Source organism: Electrophorus electricus, chromosome 6, assembly GCF_013358815.1.
Source record: "Electrophorus electricus isolate fEleEle1 chromosome 6, fEleEle1.pri, whole genome shotgun sequence".
Taxonomy (NCBI): Eukaryota; Metazoa; Chordata; class Actinopteri; order Gymnotiformes; family Gymnotidae; genus Electrophorus; species Electrophorus electricus.
In genome coordinates this window covers 29727034-29751033 of record NC_049540.1, presented here as the reverse complement: position 1 = coordinate 29751033, position 24000 = coordinate 29727034, and the positions used below count along the sequence as shown (strand labels likewise).

The 24000-nt window shown below is 46.1% G+C and overlaps 2 protein-coding genes across 2 annotated transcripts in view; both read right to left on the bottom strand.

The window, feature by feature from the left end:
• The window catches only part of stk10 (serine/threonine kinase 10), a 34941-nt gene extending 13384 nt beyond the window's left edge, over positions 1 to 21557 (bottom strand). The window contains exons 1-5 of the mRNA XM_035527635.1: positions 21032 to 21557; positions 12444 to 12608; positions 3477 to 3525; positions 2725 to 2874; positions 649 to 721 (exon numbers count right to left, since the gene is read on the bottom strand). Of these exons, the coding sequence (XP_035383528.1) occupies positions 649 to 721; positions 2725 to 2874; positions 3477 to 3525; positions 12444 to 12608; positions 21032 to 21181 (587 nt within the window). The 5' untranslated portion in view covers positions 21182 to 21557. The remainder of the gene's footprint in view (positions 1 to 648; positions 722 to 2724; positions 2875 to 3476; positions 3526 to 12443; positions 12609 to 21031) is intronic.
• A 371-nt stretch (positions 21558 to 21928) lies between these two features.
• Positions 21929 to 24000, bottom strand: part of LOC113591894 (cytokine-like protein 1) — a 2933-nt gene continuing 861 nt past the window's right edge. The window contains 2 exon segments of the mRNA XM_035527141.1: positions 21929 to 22139; positions 22321 to 22406. Of these exon segments, the coding sequence (XP_035383034.1) occupies positions 22347 to 22406 (60 nt within the window). The 3' untranslated portion in view covers positions 21929 to 22139; positions 22321 to 22346.

The following is a 24000-nucleotide window of genomic DNA, read 5'->3' as shown; positions in this document are numbered from 1 at the left end:
GACGTAAACCTTTCATTGACCAGACCAAAGACACGGCACCCTTTTGTGTGGGGAAAGTATTCTGTATAGGGTTACAAAAGGCTCAGTGGTAAAATGATTATGGTGAAATAATTTAGTAGTGCAGACCTTCTCAGAACAGAGAAGATGAGATGAGCTGTGGACAACGGCTAACGACCTTAGTCGCTTCAGCAACTGACAAACATGAACAGAAGACAGAGGGCCAACAGATCGAGTCAGTCCGACCAAACAGATCCGTGCAGCCGGCTGAAATGTCCTGCCATGTTGAGCCGGGTTGAGCATAGCTGGCCTGGGCTACGATAGCAGACTAGGCACTGGCTCCATGTTTTTATTTAACGAGCAAACATTAATAGCGGCAGTATATCAGGTGTCCTGGCTCAGCGCAGCACATGGGCGCATGCACGGCCTGGATCATCTGACTTCTGTGTGCTGGAGCTTCCTGCATTCATGCTGTGAGAGTTCACAGGTCAATCGTTATCAGCGAAACGACAGGATGTCAGCGCACAACCGAGAGTCCAACGAACACCAGGGAGTACCGAGGCAATACCTCCCGTAGGGGTGGGACACGTCCTGAGTTTGATCTTTGCCGCTTCAACAACGCCTCGACAGGGAACGCTGCACGGTACTCACCAGTACGGAGTCCCAATGAAGGTATCTCTTCTCTGTAAAGTTTTCATGTTTTTTGCAGACACACCAAAATCCGCTGAAATTATAAAAATAAAGAGATTAATTAAGAGTTGGGGTCACTGTTTGCTAACTATAAGACTGTTACAGTTAAGTTTGAGACTGACAGAAGAGGACAGTCAAGCAATAACACCACAACAAAACAGACAGAATCCAGGTTCGGTTTTCTGAGCAGTAAATGTGATCATATATTAGCAAGACGTGCGAGGCTAAAGTGGTGAAAGTTTGCTTCTGTATTTCTGCATACATCTGACCTACAACTTCATCAGACTGTCACACAAGTCCTAAAAGTAGATAAAGAGAACCTAATCAAACTTTTAGGATCAGCAGAATTAGAAGATGAAATCTGAGTCAGGATGTGAATCAGGTGTGAGCCAAGTCTTGTCTTCACAACATACGTTTGTGGAAGTGTATCATGGCATGAAGAAAAGAGATCTCCGAGGACCTCAGAAGAAGAGTTGATGATGCTCCTCAGGCTTTAGAAGGTTACAAAACCATCTCTGAAGCTTGGACTCCACCAGTCCACAGATTGTGTACAAATGGAAGAAACTGAAGACTTATCACCCTCCCCAGGAGTGGCCCACCATCACACCAAGAACAAGTGTGTAATGATCCATGAGGTCACAAAGGAACCCAAGGTGACTTCTAAGCAACTTAATGTCGCCTTCACATTGACTAAGGTTAAAGTTCATGAGTGCACCATCAGGACACTGAACAACAGTGGAGTTCATGGCAGCGTTGGAAGAAAAGAGAGAAAGCTGCTGCTATCCAGAAAGAACATCGCTGCCCGTCTGCAGCTTGCTGAAGATCACACGGACAAGCCGGAACTACACCAGCAAATTCTAAAGGAAAATGTCAGGCTATCTCAAGAGAAAGTGGGTCATGCAGCAAGACAACAACCCTGAACACACACGTCGCTCTGCCAAAGAAAGGTTAAAGAAGAATGAAGTTAAGGGTTTCAACGTCAAAGTCCTGACCTTGATCCAGCAGAAGTGTTGTGAACGGAACTGAAGCCAACAGTTCATGAGAGGAAACCTTCAACAGAACTGAGCTGAAATGTGCAGGACTCAGTCATGACTAGAGGCGTTTAGTGCTGTTACTACTGCACATGGGGGTTCACTGACTTCCATCACTCACAGATGTGGGGTCATGGATCATTTTCCTCAATAAATGAATCAGAGTCTAATGTTTTAGTCTCATTTGTTTTATTTGGTTCTTTATTTTTACGACTTGTGTGACAATCTGATAAATTTTTAGGTCAGAAACCTTTGAAACGTTCACAAACTTTCAAGGACACTATTGAATATATTACTGACCTTATTGTATGTAGGCTTCGTGTGAAGTGTGTGTATGTGATGGTATGAGCGTGTACATGTGATAGTGAGAGCACGAGTGTGTGTGTGTGTGTGTGTGTGTGTGTGGGTGAATTCTTCAGCTTCTTACAGACAGGAAGGACCCGTTTCTGCTGTTCATCACACCCAGGCACCTGACAGGTGAACTAATCTCAGCATGGTCAGACAGGGTCATTTGACCGTGTTTCTGACTCAGACACCACTGAACACACACGTCCTTCTGAGATGAGAAGGTCTCAATATCCAGCATGTCCGCTAAAACACACCAGTTTAACTTAAGGAATAAAACAAAGGGAATGATGCACACTAAACATCATAGAATAAAATCTAATGTAGAATCTGGGTAGTGCACAGTAAGGTCTCTACAGAAACTTTTACACTGGATTTGTTTTATTTGTGCATGTGAGACAGAGATAAGACAGACAGACAAACAGACAGACAGAGCAACAGAGTGGGGGGGGGGGGGAGAGAGAGAGAGTAGGTAGCTTCATGTTTCATTACCTACATAAAGACAGGACAGGCTCATGACCCAACACACAACGCAAGGGCCATTAACCTCAGTGGTCATGTGACGCTGAGTGAAGGCTCTCTCACACACACGCACTCACACACGCACGCACACACGCACGCACACACGCACGCACACACGCACACACGCACACACGCACACCTAGTTTGATGTTGCCGTCCAGGGTGAGCAGGATATTCCCTGCCTTCAGGTCTCTATGTATGATCTTCATGGTGTGTAGGTAGACCAGAGCCTCCAGCATCTGTCTGCACACCACCTGGATCTGCTGCTCCGTCAGCCCACGGTCCAGCTCTGAGACACGCACGCACACACAAACACGCACACAAACACACGCATGCACACACACGAGATACACACGCAAGCACAAAACACACACAGAAAGACAGACAGACACATGCACACACACAGAAAGAAAACCCATGAATACACATGCACCCACCAACCACATGTGCACACACACACACACACACACACTCACACACACACTCACAGGAAACAAACCCATAAATGCAGACACAGCCACCCACCCACCCATCCAACCACCACACACACACACACACACACACACACACACACACACACACACACACACACACACACACACACACACACACACACACACACACACACACAGAAAGAAAACTCATGAATGCGCATGCATCCACCCACCACATGCGCACACACACACACAGAAACACACATACGCATGCATGTACGCACAGAAAAAAAGGTACACAGTAAACAGTTTTTACTTCAATGGCCAATCAGAAATGAAAGTTAGTTAGTTAACATTATTATAAAAATGAAAAACTAAACCAGGCCATGTACTTCCCATCATGGCCTCCAGACGGGGTTTGGGGGTAAGGAGCTGCTACACTAACACGAGAGTTCACCTAGCATGATGGCGTCCACCGCTCCTCCAGGGCAGAACTCTATCATGATCTGTGAAAGGAGAGAGAGAGAGAGAGATTGTTCAGTAATCTCTAAGTGTAAACAATTCCGCTCACAGCTCACTGGGTGACACTGAACCAAAGAGGAGTTTACCGTCAACCACCACAGAAAGTCACTCTAAAGGTAAAGTATGAAGGGCAGAAACCAAACAAGACAAGAGGGGAATACCAGCCTGTGTGCGAGGTGTTTAACAACACAACTGCACCTGTGTGTGAGGTGTTTAAGAAATACAACTGCAAAAACACAATGAATCTGGACAACAGGAAGAAGACCTGAACACAAGCCAAAACACACGAGCCCAGACGGATCCTGAGTGAGGTGGAACTTCCTCTATGTCTACTTTACCCCCCCCCCCCCCGCCCCCCGGCATGACTCCCTGTGGACGTCCCGTCATGGGGGGGGGAGGCAGAGACAGGGAGGCGATGAGACCAAGCAATGGCATGTTGTTTATTTAGCGATGGAAGTGATAAAATGACACTACCATTCCCTCCAAGATATATAAACCACATACAAACCAGGAGTCCAAAGCATGCCGTTATGACAGGCCTTCAAACCATTCAATTTATGCATGAATGACTGTATGTGTGTGTGAGAGAGCGCACACACACACACACACACACACACCCCCCACTGTGCTCTGTAATCAGTCAGGGCTGTAATTAAGAGACATTCACATCCAGAACCCAATCACAACCCCCAACAGTTCAGCAGTTATCACATGCCCCCTCCGCGTCACATGACAGGGTTACGTAACCCTCTGACGGCCAGGTAAACACTGGACGCAACTCGTTCCCATAAAACAAAAGGCCCCCCACCCCAACACATACATTACCAAATGTGTTTTGCGAGAGCCTTGTCAACGGGCAACGACCAGCCCAGTAAAAGATGATGACGGACACCCTGATGGGCCATCCTGAGGACCTGTGCAGTGTGGTTGCCCATACCATGACTCTAAAGCCCTGGGAAAAGACGAGAAAACATCTCAGGACATCCCAGCAAACGTCTCTAGTGTGCAGACTGTTTCCTGGCAAAAACACCTCCTTTACCAGGGAGTAATCCAGTCTGATAGAATAAAGAGCTATAAAAAACAGGCCTTGGTGCCACTGAGTCAGCGAGGAGAACAAACCCCAACACCTAGCCAACTTCTCATCTCAGATTCATGGAATATTCTGGATGTCAGAAATGCCTCAACTGTGAGGTAGAAGAAACCGGTTACACAACAAGCAACAAGTATGTATTCTCATGCATGAGCATGCAGGCGTGCACCCACACACACTGTTGGGGTATACTGGTCCTTACAGCACTGAGTCTCTGTACTCAGTACAGACTGTGCTGGGAGCTTCACACAGATGTAAAACATGTTTTAAAAGACCAAGCCTTGCACAATCTTGGACTGGTTAGCAAGGAAGACAATCGCAACATTTAAATTTAGAAGTACAAAAAACCTCAGCACTTCCTGACTATCTAGTGTGTGACAGTCAGCAAACTGTGTGTCAACACGCCCTCTCACTTACCCAAGACGTCGCGACGTCATGTCTATACTGCGCAGCCATCAGGTTCCCCACACACTGCCAGGACTGAATAGAATTGTTTGCAACATTGGTAATGTCACTGAAATTCATGCCACTATTACAAGAAAAGATTCAGTTTGTGTTTTGGACACCACAAGCCATAATGGGCCTTCTCAATATCATTCCTGAAGCCTAATCTCGTTCTTCGCTCTTTCGTTCTCTCTCTGCCTCTTTTAGGAGGGACGTATTTATGATATTGAAGGATAAAGTGACTGAAATTCAAAATCGCTCATTCTGATGATTTGGTCTTTGCTATAATAGACAGTGAATAGCTTTGTGTGTGAAGGGGGATGCCATCCTGTACGGTCCCATCCGGACAGAGTGGATGAGCCACGTCCGCATCCCGAGCAGGACGGGAGAACCGCTCAAGGGCTTGAGGACAGGTGGAGAGTTGTGGTGGATAAACAGTGTCGGAGGTAAGGTGAGCAATGATGCGGCGATAGGGAAAACTTCAGTCAGTCTAGGGATGGTGAAAGCAGAACAGAAGTGGGAACACACCCAGATGGGATTATCAGTGAGGGTGTGGCCTGTTGTGCAGGAGCTGGATTAGCTAATCCAGAGCTAATTCCATGTTCTGCTGGCTGACTCGCGTAACTCTGGTGATCAGGTTCCTGTTACCAAGAGAAAGAAGGTCTGTGTCAGCCAGCACAAAACGCAGAATGGTGGGAGAGTTACAGGAACGCGCGAGCGGTCTGATGAGGTTTTGGTTGAAAACACTGAAAACGATTCATCTGATTCAAACGTATCCTTGTGTTCGCAGCTCTGTGGTCCTCTTGAAATTTTTACTTTGAAAATGATCAGAACTTTCTTGGAAAATACCAAACATGCAAAAGGGGTCTAGGTGGAAGAGCACTTCCCAGAGGGGGCGGGTTTTATACAGTCTTTACGGTATTTGAGAGGCAATTTAGGGGAGGAAGGTTTTACTGATCAGGAGATCTTCCATCTAAAGAGGAGAGTGACTAAGATAAACCAGCAAATTAACAATGAAGGTAACAAGATTGCTAGAATTTGTTTTGTGGGCCATGTTTAGTTTATCTCCATCATGAGTATCTGGCGAAGATGAATATTAATGGTGCCAGGGACGTGAATAAAAAGAGCACAGCTATTTCAGTTAATCAAACTTAAAAGAATTGATGTGCTATCTGATCATAGTACGGTCCATTGTGTAATGGGGTGAGCTTTATCAAGCCTGGGATTTCATACTGGCATTTCAATACAACTTTACTAGATGAAAAATACTTTTTTGGAAAGTGTTTACTGCTTTTTGGGGCAAGTTCAGGGCAACTGAATCATCCACTCAAACCTTGCAACAGTGGTGGGATCTGGTCAAAGCTCAAATAAACCAGCAGTGCACTAACAGCGTCACCAAGGTAAGGGCCCAGTCCACGAAAAGCCTTGAGACGGAGACAGTGGACCTTCGGCGTTTAACAGAGTCCACATTAAGGCTCTTAAAGTGAAAACAGTGGCACTAGCTGACCTGCGTAGGGTAAAGGCACAGGGGCCCTGGTCCGTTCTCAATTTCACAATGGGACACAGACAGATGCCCTTTCCAAGCTTTTCTTTGGTTTAGACTGTAAAAATGGTCAGAGGAGATGGATACAAGCCTCGAAGTTGGAGTCTAGTACAGTTCTCTCAGATCTTGTGGAGATTCGACCGAGAGCAGCAGTTTTACACTAGGCTGTATACCAGTGAATATACAACACGCCAAGAGTTGGAAAATATTCTCTTAGATGGTAGAAGAGACCGTCTTGGGTCTTGAGGGGCCACTGTCCCCGGTGGAGCTGCAGGATGCCCTTCAGGTCATGGAGGGTTTGGAGGTACTGATGGACTGCCAGTGGAGTTTTTAAATCCTTCTGGGCAGTGGTTGGTGAGGATGTGCTGGAGGTCAGGAACGACCGTCTCACAAAAGGGAGGCATGACGCATCATGGTGGCTCAGCGGTTAGTATGTTCGCCTCTCGGGTCTTGGCTTTGTGTCTCTATCTGGGTGGAGTTTCCATGTTCTCTGTGTCTGTGTGAGTTTCCTCCAACAGTCCAAAAACATGGAGGTTAGGTTGGATACTCTAAATTGTCCCGTATGAATGTGACCTGTGTCTAAGTGTATAGATATGTATACATGGTTGGTGCTTGGTCCCCCTACACCCGTGCACTTCCCCAGGGGGCTGTGGTTTCTGATTGAGAGTATGCTGTGTCCAAATTGGCTGTGTGCACTTATCAGTGTGTGTGAGTGATTTGAGTGGAAAAGCTGATTTCTGTCTGTAAAGTGTCCTTGAGTTTGAGAAAGGTGCTATATTAATGAGACTAACAATAAAAAAAGGAGATTTACAGGAACTGAGAAATTGAAGAGGTGTTTCGCTGCTCTGTTGTCATTACAAGTAGCTCTCAGAAGCCTTGGCCGTCAGGCTGAAGAAGATGATGGTCAGGTAATCCATCCTGACCAGACGTGCTCTGTGCCAGGCAGGTCCATTTGACAAAATAACTTTAATTCGGGATCTTTTGGAAGTCTGGAGGTCATTGGGCTTGGATTGGTGTGATTTCTTTGGGTCATGAAAAGACTTTTCACAGGGTTGAGCATGAATATCTATGGACGCTTTGGATTCAGCCCTGGTTTCTGAAGACCCATCTATTTGCAGAATATTTAAAAGGACAACTGACACTACTCCGTTATTGACTGACTAATTTAGTACTTATTGTAGGGCACTATTTATGCTTTTTAACAAACTCTAGCACTTATTGTTTATAGCACTTAAGATAGACCTTATGTATTTTGCACTTCTAGGTATCAGCATTCATCCCTGTATTCTACAGTATTCTAGGTCATTGGTATGTTTAATTCTAACCTACTGTACTGTACTAGGATGTATTCTATGAGTAAACGACAAAGCACTTTTGTAAGTCGCTCTGGATAAGAGCGTCTGCTAAATGCCGTAAATGTAAATGTTTCATAGCCAAGATCAAGGTAATGTTGGAATTTAACAGTGGTCTGAGTGCTCCCTTCAGGGTTCAGAGGTGGCTATGGCAGGACTGTGCGCTATCTGGGATGTTATATGGTTTATCTATACAACCCTTCTTACAGAGTTAAAAGAGGATCATTTCTGGTTTTGCTTTACCGGACTTTGACATTAACTCCCAAATTTTATTGTCTGCCTATGTTGATAGCGTTATTGTGATGCTTATAACCCAAGATGATGATAAGCTACTCTGGATATGGCCTCAACTGTCGTATAATAGACAGGTTCTAATATGCAACAACCTGGCGTTTTCTTCTACGTGCCACAGGTTAGTGAGCTTAGACCCTCCTCCAGGTCTGCTGTCCAGCATCCAGGTGGTGCTAGTGGACTTATTTCGGGAACAAGTTACATTGGCTCCCTCAGAGTCTGTTGTTTCTATCTAAAGATGATGACAGACAGGAGCTTGTACACCTCACCAGCGGGGTTGCAACCTTCGGTCTTCAGGTTTACAGAGTCTTCTCACCTGGACAGCAACCCTGGTGTGGAGACCTTTGGCCTGTGCGGTGCTTCATAGACTTGGGGGCTGGGACATGGATCTGTCTAATGGACACCAAAAGATTGCCCTACATAATCTGCCAATTTTTTTATTCTGGACTTTTAAAACATTTTCACCTCACCAGTGGCCTGGACATCACTAGTGGGTCAACTCCTTCGCTGGACAAAACTCTTTGCAGTGCTGGACTCCGGACTCTAGGGGATCTGGTGACCCTAGTGGGTCCTGATCTGGGTGATGAGGACAGAGCAGCTGCACAATTGAGTGTAAAGACTGAGTGTTTCATATCACAACTTCTGTGTAAATGCAGATTCACATTAACAGAGGAAGTGCGTGTTCCGCTCAAGTCTAACCCTGCCTACAGCAGTCTAACCCCGCCTACAGTGGTAGGAGTGTTAGTGGTGGCCACGACATTTCCTAGGTTGTCGTTATCACCTGACCTTGGGAGTTGTGAGAGGCTTTTTTGCAGCTATCTGCTGTTGAGAACATGGCCTTAGAGCAGGTGTCTGGGACGACCCTCGATGGAGCCTGCGTTAAAGTATTAAATAAAGATAAACTAAATGACAGGTACCAATCACCGGCTCTGGGGGAGGGGCTTAACCCAGCGGGGAGACTATAAACCACTGTTAAGGAGGTCTTTTGGTGAGCTACACTGGAGACGTTTACATGGTATAGTAGCGGGTAATGATTTTGTTTCAGTTTTTAACCCAGCTGGGAGTCCTGAGTGTCCGTACTGCGTGAGGGAGACAGTTTTTCACTGTTATTTGTGGGTACAATTACACAAAGAAGGAAGCAGGATGTCAACTTCTGAAGTACATTTTAGTGTAATCAAAGTTGGCCGTGTGGGTCAGGACGTGTTTGACTGAGGTCCAGACTGACAGCAGTACTGTACATGTGTTTAAAAGGTTGCTGAAGAGTCGTATAGTGTTAGAGTTTAAGTTTAATTCTGCTATGAATGATTTGACCACTTTTGAAAATATTTGGGGTTACAATGATGTTTTATGCTCTGTGAAGGATGAGGGAGTGGGTTTGGTGATTTTATTTCAATTTTATTTGTGTTTTTGTAATTGCAAGATGTGTTTAACTAATACAGTTTATCATGACTCTCTCTCCTTCCTTCTCTCTCTCTCTCCCTCCCCTTCACTCTCCCCCTCCCTCTCTCACTCTCCCCCTCCCTCTCTCACTCTCCCCCTCTCACTCTCTCTCCCTCCCCTTCACTCTCCCCCTCCCTCTCTCACTCTCCCCCTCCCTCTCACTCTCTCCCTCCCCCTCCCTCTCTCACTCTCTCCTTCTCACTCTCCCTCCCTCACACTCTCCCCCCCCTCTCTCTCTCTCTACCCCCCCCCCCCCACATGCACACATACTTTCCCAGTGAGTGTGCGGAGTGATGACTCTCTGCCGAGGCAGGCGGCTCGGTCCGTCGCCCTTTAGCGCTTTAATGCCAGTATGAATGAGGGCTTTTTTTTTATGCCTGGCACTCGTGTGCCTGTGGTCACGAGGACGGGGTGCAAAATGTGAGCACTTTGCAAAGGCCTCCGAGTTCTCACGCTGCACACTCACTGCACAGAGCATTGTTCTCTCCCACAAGAACACACTCCCCTCCCCTCTACGCGAGAACACACTCCTTCCTGCGCGAGAACACACTCCCCTCTCCCTGTGTCTACTCAACAGAACACACTTCCCTCCAAAATAAAACAACAACAACAGCAGCAGTTGTTCAACAGAGAGGAGGACAGACTTGTCCCTAAAGACTCTTGATCAGCATGAAGACTCTATTCTAGGTACTGACTCATCGTGTCACCAACACACACTAACACACTGCTCACTCTCACTGGTGGTGCTTCCCTCAGGGAAGGCCTGGCTTGGGTGTGTCTGTGTGTGTGTGTGTGTGTGTGTGTGTGTGTGTGTGTGTGTGTGTGTGTGTGTCATTTCTTCCAGGTAGGGTTAATGGGCAAATGCCCCATCCACACCCAAACACACATACTTCGTGACAGCTTGGGGGTTGCCCTAGCAACCAGACGACACACTCAAACCAGTGTGTTTAACAGCTTGGGTGTGTGTGCACACACTGGTGTTTCATATCTTCACTTACTTAAAATGTTGTTTCGCACCCATTTGTCATATTTCACATCTGGGGACGATTCCACCAGCTAGCTGTCGTCTGCATAACAGCTGTAGCTTGTCCATTAAAATCGTCTCCTTCACTAATGCCGTGTCCAACAGCAGACTCGCCCGTCTCCACAGTGCCAGCAGATGGAGCCGCATGAGGTCACAGCCCTGAAGAGATGTCCCACATTGTCCAAACACGGAGCACTTACGGCCCAGAGTGAAGAACCCCTACTTCTCATCCCTGAGGAACTCTGGTGATGTTTAAAGAGATGTTTCGCTGGGGGAGAAAGCGTAGAAACCACCGTCGCTACGGCACTCGGCTCCACGGTTCAAAGGTCAACCCAAGATGAGCGTGCAAAGGGCCACCAACAGGAAAACACCTCCTCCCTTACGTCCGGCGTGTGGTACAGTGGCTCTGAAACACACTGGTGCCATAGGCAGCAGAAACGAACAAAGACCAACTGTCCCACGCAAGGCCGACAACAGGCTCTTACATTTACAGCAATGAGACGAATGATTCTGTTTCAAATCTATACGCTGCTGTCCATGTGTGGAAAATCTCACATCACAGCAGCAGCTAAAAACCAGACAAAACGAAATCAGCCTTTAGGGTTACGCATGTAATGGCAGTCAGAAGCCTGTCAAGGGTTCAGGGATCATTCAGACAGCCTGCCGATCTGCACTGAATGTTTACAAACAAACAAAACACACTTTCTGATCCATATCTACATTTTATATAAATCTGACCCTCCCCCTTAGCTGGTCCCTTCAGTCGTACTCATCAGAATGATACAGCAAGAATGTTTGGTAACAGTATGAAGTATGGATACTTACGTTATTGATTTGTTTGATTAATTGATTAATTAATTGATTTATTGATTCATTCCATGTATTAATCTCATTCCAGGATTCCTGGCTCATTCTGTAGTGAGTCTGAGCTGAACAGCTTGCTGGAGGTCATGACCTGGTACATTCACACAGCGGTTTCCACTCAAAACGACACTATATCCTACGGCAGGACCCGGATTCCACAGGATTCCACACGCTCCGCTCATTCCACTACAGCACAAGTTTCCTTATGGATGAAATTTTCAGCCTCAGAGGAAAAGGTCCATACATCATGAGATGACCAATCAGAAGAAAGGGGTGTGTGATGTGAACCAGACGACAAACTCGAAGACAAAGCGGAGTTGGGCAAAATGAGTGTAGCAACAAATTTTGCAGCTGTAACGGTCAGAGTAGGTGAAGAGGCAGGTGACAGGATCTCAACAAAACAAACGTTTACATGAAAAATATCTGAAAACAGACACAGAGGAGATTCTGTCTGATTTAAAAACAGTTCTAAAGTCAGAAACTCAGCAACACCACATAGTTCCCAACACTTTAGGTGTTTACGCCCCACTGGTCTCACGGCTGGGGTTGGTCAGTCCTCTCGTGCAACAGGTCTATACTACTCTATACGATGTACAGCCTCTGTGATTGGCTGTCACCTTGGGCACAGTTAACAGCAGCATTGCACATAATTACTGTCACAGTGATTTCATGAAATAAATACTTTGGCACACGTGTGGCACAGCATCGCGTGTCATGTTTTATGACTCCAGCCCATTTTGAGATGCAGCAAAATATTTCTGCCAAAGTCAACAGCTGATGCCACACACACACTGATCAGAAGCTACGCAGGCTGAGTAATCTCCCCCACAGACACGCAGGGTCAGTAATCTCACCCAGAGTTTTTGTTCATAGAAGAAAGCATCCAGCAGCTTGACGATGTACTGGTGGTTGCAGGACGCGAGGATGTCGATCTCCACCATGTAGTCCTCCAGATCCTCCTCGCTCTTCGCCTCGATCACCTTGGCAGCCGCGAGTGCGCCACTTTCCTTGTTATGCGCCTGAAACAAGAAATTCACAAAATGTTCCACGTCAGTGCACAAATCCTCCACTCCTGGAATTAGCATGAGTAGCCTAGCCGCTAGCCGCTAGCGCAGGGGACCCTGGAGCTGCCTGGAGGTGAATCCCAGCACGTCCCAGCGAGTCCCAGCAGCGTGTGGAGCAGACAGACGGCACACGGCAGGATGGTGCGTCTGCTCAGGGCATTAAGACCACCCAGTGCTTGGCTGCCCAGCAGGGGAGAGGCTTGTTTACAGATCATCAGCGTTTACAGTTAGATACCCGTTTACATTCTGAAGGGAGGCTAGGCAAGAACAAAAATTAAAATCAACAGAAAGTCGCACTATTACAGGCAAGCAGAGTGAGGTCTGCGCACAGAAAATGACGAGCCTAATTTCACCCTAAATATTCCCAGTTCCAGACCAGGTCGGTCTGCCACAGACAGCCCTGACCCTAGGGGCGGTTAGACACACGTCACCACAGACAGCCCTGACCCTAGGGGCGGTTAGACAAGTCACCACAGACAGCCCTGACCCTAGGGGCAGTTAGACCCAAGTCACCACAGACAGCCCTGACCCTAGGGGCAGTTAGACAAGTCACCACAGACAGCCCTGACCCTAGGGGCAGTTAGACCCAAGTCACCACAGACAGCCCTGACCCTAGGGGCGGTTAGACACACGTCACCACAGACAGCCCTGACCCTAGGGGCAGTTAGACCCAAGTCACCACAGACAGCCCTGACCCTAGGGGCGGTTAGACAAGTCACCACAGACAGCCCTGACCCTAGGGGCGGTTAGACACGTCACCACAGACAGCCCTAACCCTAGGGGCAGTTAGACAAGTCACCACAGACAGCCCTGACCCTAGGGGCGGTTAGACACACGTCACCACAGTGGGGTCGTGTTGACAGCTCTGTGCTGTACCGGACATTGTGGTCACTGAAGTCTTAAATCATGAAAATACATTCTGTTTCTTCACTTTATTACTAAAAAGACGTGGCTCACTACTCACTCTCAATATGTTATTGATGTTTATTCATTATCCTTCATTTGCATAAGCGATTCCTTTAAGAGTCTAAGAAGGTGTGCAGTGTAGTGTCACTTTAAGGTCTGATTTCCCAGCATGTAGCAGATTCTCGTCACCCGTTGAAAACCGATAGTCTGTGTGAATGCTACACGCCCGCTTTAGCCGCAAATGCTGCAGGAGGCGGAGCCTCCGCCTCCAGTTGGGGTGTTTTCAGAGGAAACTCACCATGACTCGAGGCCACTTCCTTTCACATTCTACTTGCAGACGTCTGAAGCCTGACTTTTTTGCTAAAGGCTGAAGCGTTCACACTGTAGAAGGAGACAAAAGCTCCAATACACAACAGTCTGGCCACAAAGTTTAAGGTGAAAAGCAACATGTCCATCATGTCAGGTTAACAGAGCAAAAACTGCATCAAGGATGCATCAAGGAAGCAATGTAAAATGACAGACACGCACAGGCATCTATAACCACTACACCTCTTCCCTCTCATGAAACCTTCTCAGGACCACAGGCCCTGGCAACGAAGGCAAACCGCCCAAACATGACAGAGGCTGGGAGGGTCTCGCTGACCGTCCTCCTTCTTCTCTAAGGTAATATTTCTGTGACCTTCTGTGACCAAGAGGATACTGACAGTGTGAGGAGGGAAAACGTAAAAGAAGAAGAAAAGTTTTATAGATGCATGGGGACGTGCATGGGGGCTTTTATATGTAGGTCAAATTAAACAGACTGCTGGGGTTCAGTAACAGAGACTGAAGAGAAAACATCTGGAGAAATCTGCAGCCTGCCCCGTGCAGCACACACACACACACACACACACACACACACACACACACACACACACACAGTGACACAGAGATACATACACACACACACAGACCCACGCACAGAACCTCTTCCTTTATCCAAAATGCAAGTAAGCAGAGCAGAGCTGAATGTGCAGTTTTTGTAAATGGGAGTGTACAATCCCAGCATTACCCTACGCATGACAGTCTTCAGGGTTAGAAACTCAGTCATGTTCTTAAATGACCTACAGACTTTACCAACGCATGAATCACATGCATTTATCACAATGCATTCATCAGGTTGTATTAGTGGCCACTGATGCTACACGTTAAATGAAAATAACAATAATTGTAAAATAATAATAATATTAATAATAAAAGAAAAATGCTTTTAAAATGAGGTCATCTCCCTCCCCTGCACACTGCAGCAGTGGGTTGCTAAGGGGCGTGTCTTGAGCACGCCATCGGATATTACTAACAGCGGCAGTGCCACACAGCACATGGGGTCCACAGAGCGGACCAGGGCCCTGCTGGAGCACCCGCTTGCCTCGGGACACAAAATCAGAGCACAAGTTCACCCAGTTACTGTGTTGTGGGTCAAGCCAAATACTCAGACTTAGCATGGCCAACCTCATCCATGAGATCTACAGCCAACACCCATAAACTCATTTCGCATAATGGCAAATAAATACCTTTCCAGGACAGGTGAAGCAATTCTGCTGTCCATTAGCAGGGCCATGCAGGAGTATCCCAGTTTTTAGAGAAGACTTAAAAAAGGAAAGAAAGTATTTCTCCACCTCTCTGCATGAGCAGATGAACAGAAGAAAAGGGAATATGTTCTCAGGAGCTACTGTAGAATCTCTGTTTGGGGGAATATGTTCTCAGGAGCTACTGTATAATCTCTGTTTAGGGGAATATGTTCTCAGGAGCTACTGTAGAATCTCTGTTTGGGGGAATATGTTCTCAGGAGCTACTGTATAATCTCTGTTTAGGGGAATATGTTCTCAGGAGCTACTGTAGAATCTCTGTTTAGGGGAATATGTTCTCAGGAGCTACTGTATAATCTCTGTTTGGGGGAATATGTTCACAGGAGCTACTGTAGAATCTCTGTTTGGGGGAATATGTTCTCAGGAGCTACTGTATAATCTCTGTTTAGGGGAATATGTTCTCAGGAGCTACTGTATAATCTCTGTTTGGGGGAATATGTTCTCAGGAGCTACTGTAGAATCTCTGTTTGGGGGAATATGTTCTCAGGAGCTACTGTATAATCTCTGTTTAGGGGAATATGTTCTCAGGAGCTACTGTAGAATCTCTGTTTGGGGGAATATGTTCTCAGGAGCTACTGTAGAATCTCTGTTTGGGGGAATATGTTCTCGAGATCTGCTGCATGGAGAAAACCAGCTGGCTGTTGCCACCTAAGCAAAACTCCAGACACTCACCTGAGTACAGAGGTCATCAGGCACAGTGAGGCTCAAAGTGATCGGATTAGTTACGTGTTCCCTCATCACAAACGTGCAGCGCAATTTATTAGCAGTGAAGTGGGTTTACCTGGTGGGTGTGAAGAGATTCTAAACTACATTCTTGAGCATTACATCTCAATCACCGTTTGACCTTTCATCAATGTTCTCCACAATGTTCTCCACAATGTTCTCCACACTGCACAGAAATGCCCAACGGTGACCAGAAGGGTAGAGAGACAGACCCAGAGAGACTGGAGCAGACCCTGACGCTTTCAAACTTTCCTGTTAGTCGAGATTCCAGCTTTACTGAGTTTTGCAACATGTCACCCTTTAATCTGCAGGGTAATCATCTGAAGAATCCTGACAGGTGATGGATGAAGAATGTACATTTTGAAGTCATGAGCACATTATGAGAATTTCATCCCAGACGCTTGTGCATGAGTCTGGTTAAACCTCAACGAAGCAGGACATACTGGAGGCAAGCCAGAGTGTCCTGACACGGAAGGATTTCAGTCTCAGGAAAGCTACGTTTCCATCCAAGTGATTTTGTTTCTCAAAAAAATTGCTTTAGCACTTAAAAATTCTACTGATATTGACAACACTTTTTCCGTTAAACTTTCATGCATGAATTATTTGTTAATACCTGAGATTTTGCGAAAAATTGCGAAAACTCTCAGGTTCTGACACCATCCTAACGCTATAATTATCCACTTATGTTTTCAGTCTTGTATTCATTTCACCATTATCTCCTCTGGATATTAAATAACTGTGCTAATTATAGTTGGGATATAATTATTATAAACTGGCCAATATTTAGCAGCTGTGCAAGTCTGTTCATGACATCAGTCATTATGGGAATATTAAGAAAGTCAAACCTACACAATTTCGTGAAATCACAGATGAAATATGTCAACATGTTTTGTTGTCAGCAAACCAAAACTTGTGTGACAACCATTTTTGCAGGAAAAACATTACATAATACAAGTGACATCACATAAAGCATTTTAGCATTAAAGCAAATTTAACAGAAACAAGCTAATGAGCCGAAAAAAATCACAAATGTCTTCACAAATTTTTCATTTTCTTGATTGTAATTTACATAGAAAGTAGATGGAAACATAGCTAGTGTTAAAAGAGACATTAATGACATGCAAGTTTGAAACCCATGACTCAGACCATCATCATCAAACAGAGCATGGCATCAGAAGAGTGATGGCACCAGAGCATAGCACCACAGCATGGCACCAGAAGAGTGATGGCACCAGGGCATAGCACCACAGCATGGCACCAGAAGAGTGATGGCACCAGGGCATAGCACCACAGCATGGCACCAGAAGAGTGATGGCACCAGGGCATAGCACCACAGCATGGCACCAGAAGAGTGATGGCACCAGGGCATAGCACCACAGCATGGCACCAGAAGAGTGATGGCACCAGAAGAGTGATGGCACCAGAGCATAGCACCACAGCATGGCACCAGAAGAGTGATGGCACCAGGGCATAGCACCACAGCATGGCACCAGAAGAGTGATGGCACCAGAAGAGTGATGGCACCAGAAGAGTGATGGCACCAGAAGAGTGATGGCACCAGAGCATGGTACCAGAAGAGTGATGGCACCAGAAGAGTGATGGCACCACAGCATGGCACCAGAGGAGTGATGGCACCACAGCATGGCACCAGAAGAGTGATGGCACCACAGCATGGCACCAGAAGAGTGAAGGCCCTTGGTGGGCGTTTAGCAAGACCATGACTGTTGTGTGAGTGTATGAGCCACTGCATGTGTCAGGAGACTGCATTCATTCTGTTAGCCAGGGTTGGGCACAGGGTTGGGCACAGGGTTGGGCACAGGGTTAGGCACAGGGTTAGGCACAGGGTTAGGCACAGGGTTAGCTTAACATCATCTCAGGCAATCCCTTTCTGCCAAAGCAGGTTGGATAAACACAGATGCAACATCCTTTATCAACATGTCCAAACATGAAACTAAGAGAAGAGGCTTGAGGCTGTGCTGCTATTTTCAGTCATCTTGGACGTGCTTTATAAGTGTAACCTGGGTGATATTTGATTGAAACCAAGCTCACAAAATTTCAAACTCTAATATCCACACATACAAAGACACACTAACTGTAACTGCTCGAAAGTATATTATTTACACTTTTAAACCACCATGTGCCTTTCTCAGTCAAGGAGGTTACATGAAGCTCTAATAACCCGCAGGAACGTGGCGTAGGCACAACACGTCCCCGAGCGAGCTCCCTCAGAGTGGGAAGACACCCACCGAGGTCAGTCCCTTATCTGGGCGAGCCCACCACAGCTGGAAGGAACCGATTACACTCGCTCAGAATCATGTGACCGTAGCGTGTGATTACACCCACCCAGCTCACCTTCACTTCCCCTTTTCTAGAGCTTTTACAGTGAAGATGAAGACCACAGAACACATGGGCTTCAGTAATTTACTATTAAGCATTTACACTCAGTTAAACAAATAGTAATAATAACAACAACAACACCACCAACGTCCTGTGGATCAGATGCAGTGTTTGTAAGGGACAGTTATGTCCCATTTTTCTTGTCCTCCAGTCCATCACGACCCCTCATGCCCCCACCGCCAGGACGACACAGCGACTGGAAGAATGTTTCCAGCACTGTGGAAACATCCAAAAGGGTGCACAACACCTTGGTGAGCCACTTAACTTCACCTTCACTTCACACAGCAAACACCAAAATAAGGGCAACATCGTTACAGCCCATCGGGGGAGGGGAAGAAAAGCAGGGGCGGGCAAACCCTGTTGTCATGGCAACCAAAGTTCCGGGCTCCATGATCCTTACAGAAGTTGGCCCGAATGTGCTGAAGCTTTCTGCCCAATCCATGGGTTCTCTGACTCCCCAAACCCTGCCGGACCTTCTCCCAGAAGCGCGAGTTAGGCCTCCAAGATCTCTGCCCACGACATGCTTCGGATGGGGAAAGTCCAGGAGATCCTCCAAGATTTCCCACACCAGGAATTTCACCACTTGAGCTTTTCTTAGTCTCAACAGACTCCAAATCATCTGAGTCACTTACAGCTGGAAACAAACGCATGCGTGTAACGTCTTCTGTGTTTACAAGCCACTGCGATCTCCTTCAGTGACATCACTGACGCAGTAACCTCTCAGCTTCAGACTAAAGTTTGCACACTGAACACAGTCAGCTGACTTCAAAGAAATGCTTGTGCGAGCCTAAAGATCTCCATTGCAGACATTTCTAAACTCCCACACAGGCTCAGTCCAAGTTTTAACTGTGCAATGTCCGGAAAAATGTGTAGACCATCTAAATACACTTTAGACTGCGGTGCACAATGGCCATAATCAGCTATTCAGAATTCACTGCCTTAGTCAGCAGGTTTCTTCTATGAATTGGCAAAATTCTTTCACAGCCGCATACATCCTTGTTTAGAAGCCTGACAGCAGTGAGGTGCAGCTCTTGTACAGGCAGGCTGCAGCTCTTTTCAGTTTCATCAATATACCAGAAGGCCTTTCACCTGACCAACATCCTTCCCAGCCCTCCAGGCAGGAAACACTGTGTTGCGAGAGCGCGTCTGTCAACAGGGACACCACAAACTCAGAAGGTGTGAACTGGAATGGAAAAACCCCGTTGGAGTTCCAGCAGGGATTTCAGGGATGCTAGCACCTCTGAGCAATATCCTCATACCAGGCCTGAGCCCCACCTTCAACAAGTGCAATTTACACCTTCCGTCTCCCATATTGAACACGGCATGTTCAGACAAACACAGACAAGCAGAAGACATTTCCTTCTTCCTCCAACACACCTGACTCAGGTAATGGAGGGCACAGAGTGACATTGGGAGCTGGTGTAGCGGTCTCACCAGGGAGACTCTGACCGTGCAGCATGGTCACAAAGCCCTGCTGCTACAGCAAGCGCTAGCAACACCAAGGTCATGGGCTTGTCTGTAGGAGGTCACGCCCACGGATGCAGGTACAGCAGGGGCGCAAACCTGCTGTAGTACGCAGTGCCATCACGCTGCCAGACTTGGCCGTGTGCCATCGCTGGGCTACAGTAATAAAAGCACTTTGATAAGGAAAAGAACAAGGCAACAGATTTAACTCTACTCTCAATGCATGACTGAAACATGACCCAGAAACATCTGTACCTCACATCTAAATCTCCAAATGTGAAAATAATCCTAAAACAAATCTAACATGAGAGCGATTTTATTCTGAGGGGAGTAGGATGTTAACTTTGGGCTAAGCCATGGTGGCTGTCCAGCGGTAGTGTTAGTACTCCCCTCCACCCACTGGAACTCCAGCAGATTCCAGTCTCCTCCCAGTTTGTCTTCACGCTGGGAGGTGAGACCATTCCCTTCTAACGATCAGGGCAACCCACACTAGACCTCCACACTCAACCCCACAACTACAGCAACTCTTAGTCTGACAGCTGTACACTAGTACATAGATAACAATGTTAGGACCACTGACTGACTTCTGTGTCTGCAAAATGAAATAGTAAAGAAACAAATAATTTAAAATAATATATTTCATTAAAAATAATATTTTTTTGGTTCAGACTCTTCGGGTCTTTTTTCTTTTCTTTTTTTACATTGTACTGTCTATATTTGTTCATCCATTTTTGACAATTACCAATTATCTTAATAAATACCAAGTATTTGTTTATGTACTCATCACACATTCATTAATCTAGTCATTGGTCAATTTGTGCATGTACATTTGTGTTTATTTTTAATTAATTTTGCAAAAACATGAAAAGACTTCCACAGAAGAACTAATAGGGGCATTCTCTTCTAAAACAGTCAGTTATGGGTCAAGTCTTTCAGTAACTTCATATTGTTCACTCAAGGGAAAAATATCACAGGCAGACTAATAATCAGACTACTAATGCCACTCCCATAGTCTATTAAAGCAAGTTTAAAACCAACGTAGGACCTCACCACAGAGTTTGAGTTCTTTCACTGTGAGAAAGGTGCTAGTTTCGCTGGGCAGCACTGTGAGACATTCCAGCCTTTGGTCTCGGAGCAGACCTGCGTTGCCTCTGGTTTGGGGACCGGAGCTAAAGGTGTGTGAATGTGTGAGGTGTCATCTCATCGGTGTGAGGCGTGCAGTGTGCGGGGCCGGTTAGGGAGCTTCGGTCCAGAAGCCAAACTCACCTTGTACACCTTCCCGAAGGCTCCATCACCAAGCTCTCCTACAACCTCCCAGATGTCGTTGGGATTCAGGTCGCGATGGACGTGCTGATACTGCTTCCCCTTCTTCTTGTCAAGAGTCGGAAGACGAAAGATCTTCCCGAATATCGACATGTTGTGTAAAAAGCAAAACCGCGACGCAGCAAAAACGCTTTTGATTCTCGTGAGTAATGTACGGTGTGGCCGCGGACCTCGCCAGGGGTCCCCCCGGGGGTCTCCAAAAACGCTCACCGCGCACGCGGGTTCAACGATCCGGTACTCCAGTGGGAGACAACAGTCATAGTCAGTAAAAAACCCAGACTAAAGCCAAACTAGAACCCAAACTAAAGCCCAGACTAAAACCCAAATTAAAGCCCAGATTAAAGCCCAGATTAAAGCCCTGTCTCAAACGGCTCCGACTGCTCCGTCCAGACTCCGGCACGCGCTGAGAACAGTTACTCCCTTTGCTGAAACCATCCCGCCGTTCACGTGGCCATGACCGGAGTCTCGTCTCCACCTGTAGCCTTGCTCGAGCGCAGGCTCGCGAGGTAAACTGCTGCCAAACATACTGGCCTTCGCAGTCCCGCCCACTGCTGCGACTTCGCAGTTCTGGGAGTTGTAGTCTCAAGACTACACGCCGCCTTCATTTCTTGGTTCTTGGGTGTCTGCGATAATTCAGTTGCGCCGTTTCGTTTCGTTTAACTCGCATTGCACATTCATTCTTTATTAGCAAACTACAACACGTTTAAGTTTAACTGCTTTAGATGGCGAGGCGAGGATACACTTCAACAAAGGTGTTATTCCTTACGAGAATAAACAAATTAGCTATAATTGAAAAATACAGGACAATGTGGCCTTTTATGAAAGTTCAATGACGTTTATTAATCATATCTATTAATAAGGACATCACCTTGTACACAACCGCCATCTAGTGGTCGTAGATTGAATACAGAACTCAGAAGGTGAAAGGCAGTGATTGATATTTGAAAAAGATGAAAAGTTTAAATGAGCATTCACAGGTTATTACGATTTACTGAAGACATTCGTTATATTTATTAGAAGACATCATGAATCCAGCCATCACGTGAATCATCTGAAAAAAGAGCACATTTAATCATATATACAAATGAAATATTTAATTTAATTACTTATATACAAATCGAATATTTTATTTAGCCATTGCCCCTCGTGTTAGTTAAATACATATTCAAAAAAGTGCAGGACATGTAAGAAAACATCATCATATATGAATATTATGTTAATTATATTCTCACCAGTAAGCGTCTGCCACTGTTTCCTTTCAGCCTCCAGGGCGTCTGCGTTCCAGCACAGCACAGTCATTGTAGGTGAAGACCAGCTCCTGAAGAAGATACGACAGCCTCAATCCACTTAAACACCCCAGCAAACAGAACTATCAAATAATCTGAGGGAATACTGAGGAAGGGTGGCACAGCGTAGCATCTCGCTGAAGCAGTTCTGTCAGACAAGTGTGAGATGTGGCTGTTCTTTACTCCTGCATAGACATCGCTTAGAATAAAAGAACATTTTAGCCAGGACTGCTGGAGTTACTCATTCCTGTTGTAGCTCAAACCTTTACATTATTAGGAGTGTTACCTGCTCATTCACTGAGATGCTCTGTTGTTGTTGTTGTTGTTGTTGTTGTTGTTTGGTTAGTTTGTGATTTCCTTTCATTATTGGTTGTTTATTTCCTTGATGTTATTTGCATTACCTGATAGATTTGTTTGATATAAAATGACCAATAAGCCTAATTGATTTGTCATTAAAATCCTTTTGTGTGCTGTTATCTAATTCCGTTTTTTCAGCAATTATTGCTAACATTGTTAACCTCATGTATTGTGTATTATGGCATCATTCCCAAAGCAACGGAAGCAGAAGCGTCACCAAAACAAAAACAAGAAAAGAACAATTTAAGGGAACTCTCATGTGGGGGGGGTGAAGCAGAGTCACCAGTGCCCCCAGAATGTTGCCCTACGCCACTGATCCAGACCGGCTCTACCAGCCATGCTCCCAAAAGCCGCCGGTCCATTTTAAGACTGCATATGAAGAGGAAGTCGATGGGTAGTCTCCGTAGTCAAATGTTCCTGCTCTAGAAAAAGACATTCTAGCACCTAATTACTTAAGATTACAGGCAGAAAGGTTTCACTGCTGTTTAAATATTTTCATGTGAGTGTTTTATCTCATGCCCTCCTTGACAGTTCCTGCACTCAGACACCACACACACACACAAACACACGTTTCCATCCCAGCTGCTCCTCTGTAGGATAAAGTCACGCTGCTCTGTGTTTTTAAGGACTAATTGATTGTTTCTATTTGATAACCTTGGCGATATTTCAGTTACAGAAGAGACTAGCCGTGATGTAGAATCATGTTGTAGCTGCACTTTGTGTGCACGTTTGTTGGAGGAGAATTCTAGCCAATGCGATTATGCTCCGTCGTCTGTCAGTCAGCTGTTGCAAATGAATTATTTATATTGTATATCTATGATGAATCTAGGCTCTTATTCGTGCGACCACACAGAACGGAGTTTACCAGCCTGCTCGTAACGGCTCCCCCGGAGGCCGCAGCCGCTCACTGGCGTCCGTTTACTGCGCTTCTGTGCAGGAATATTCGGATTTCGGCCACTTAACGATCCTGCCGAAAGTGCCCTCAGAATGAACGAACAGGCGCTCTGCTTTGCTCCGAGTTTCTGATGTTTCGTTGAAAGCAGACGCAAGTTTATTCTCACGAGCGCCTTACATGGACCTCCCGTGTCTGCACGACAATCGCAGCCTGCGCGAGATGTAAAGTGCTAAAGGAAAAGCGCGTTATGTGCGCTCGAGGAAACCAGTATGTCGCTGCGGGAAGCTTTAGGAGAACGTCTTTGCACGTGCATGAAAATAGGAGTCGGTTTTTGTTTTATTACCGTTTCCATTTTCAAAGACTTTTTATGAAAA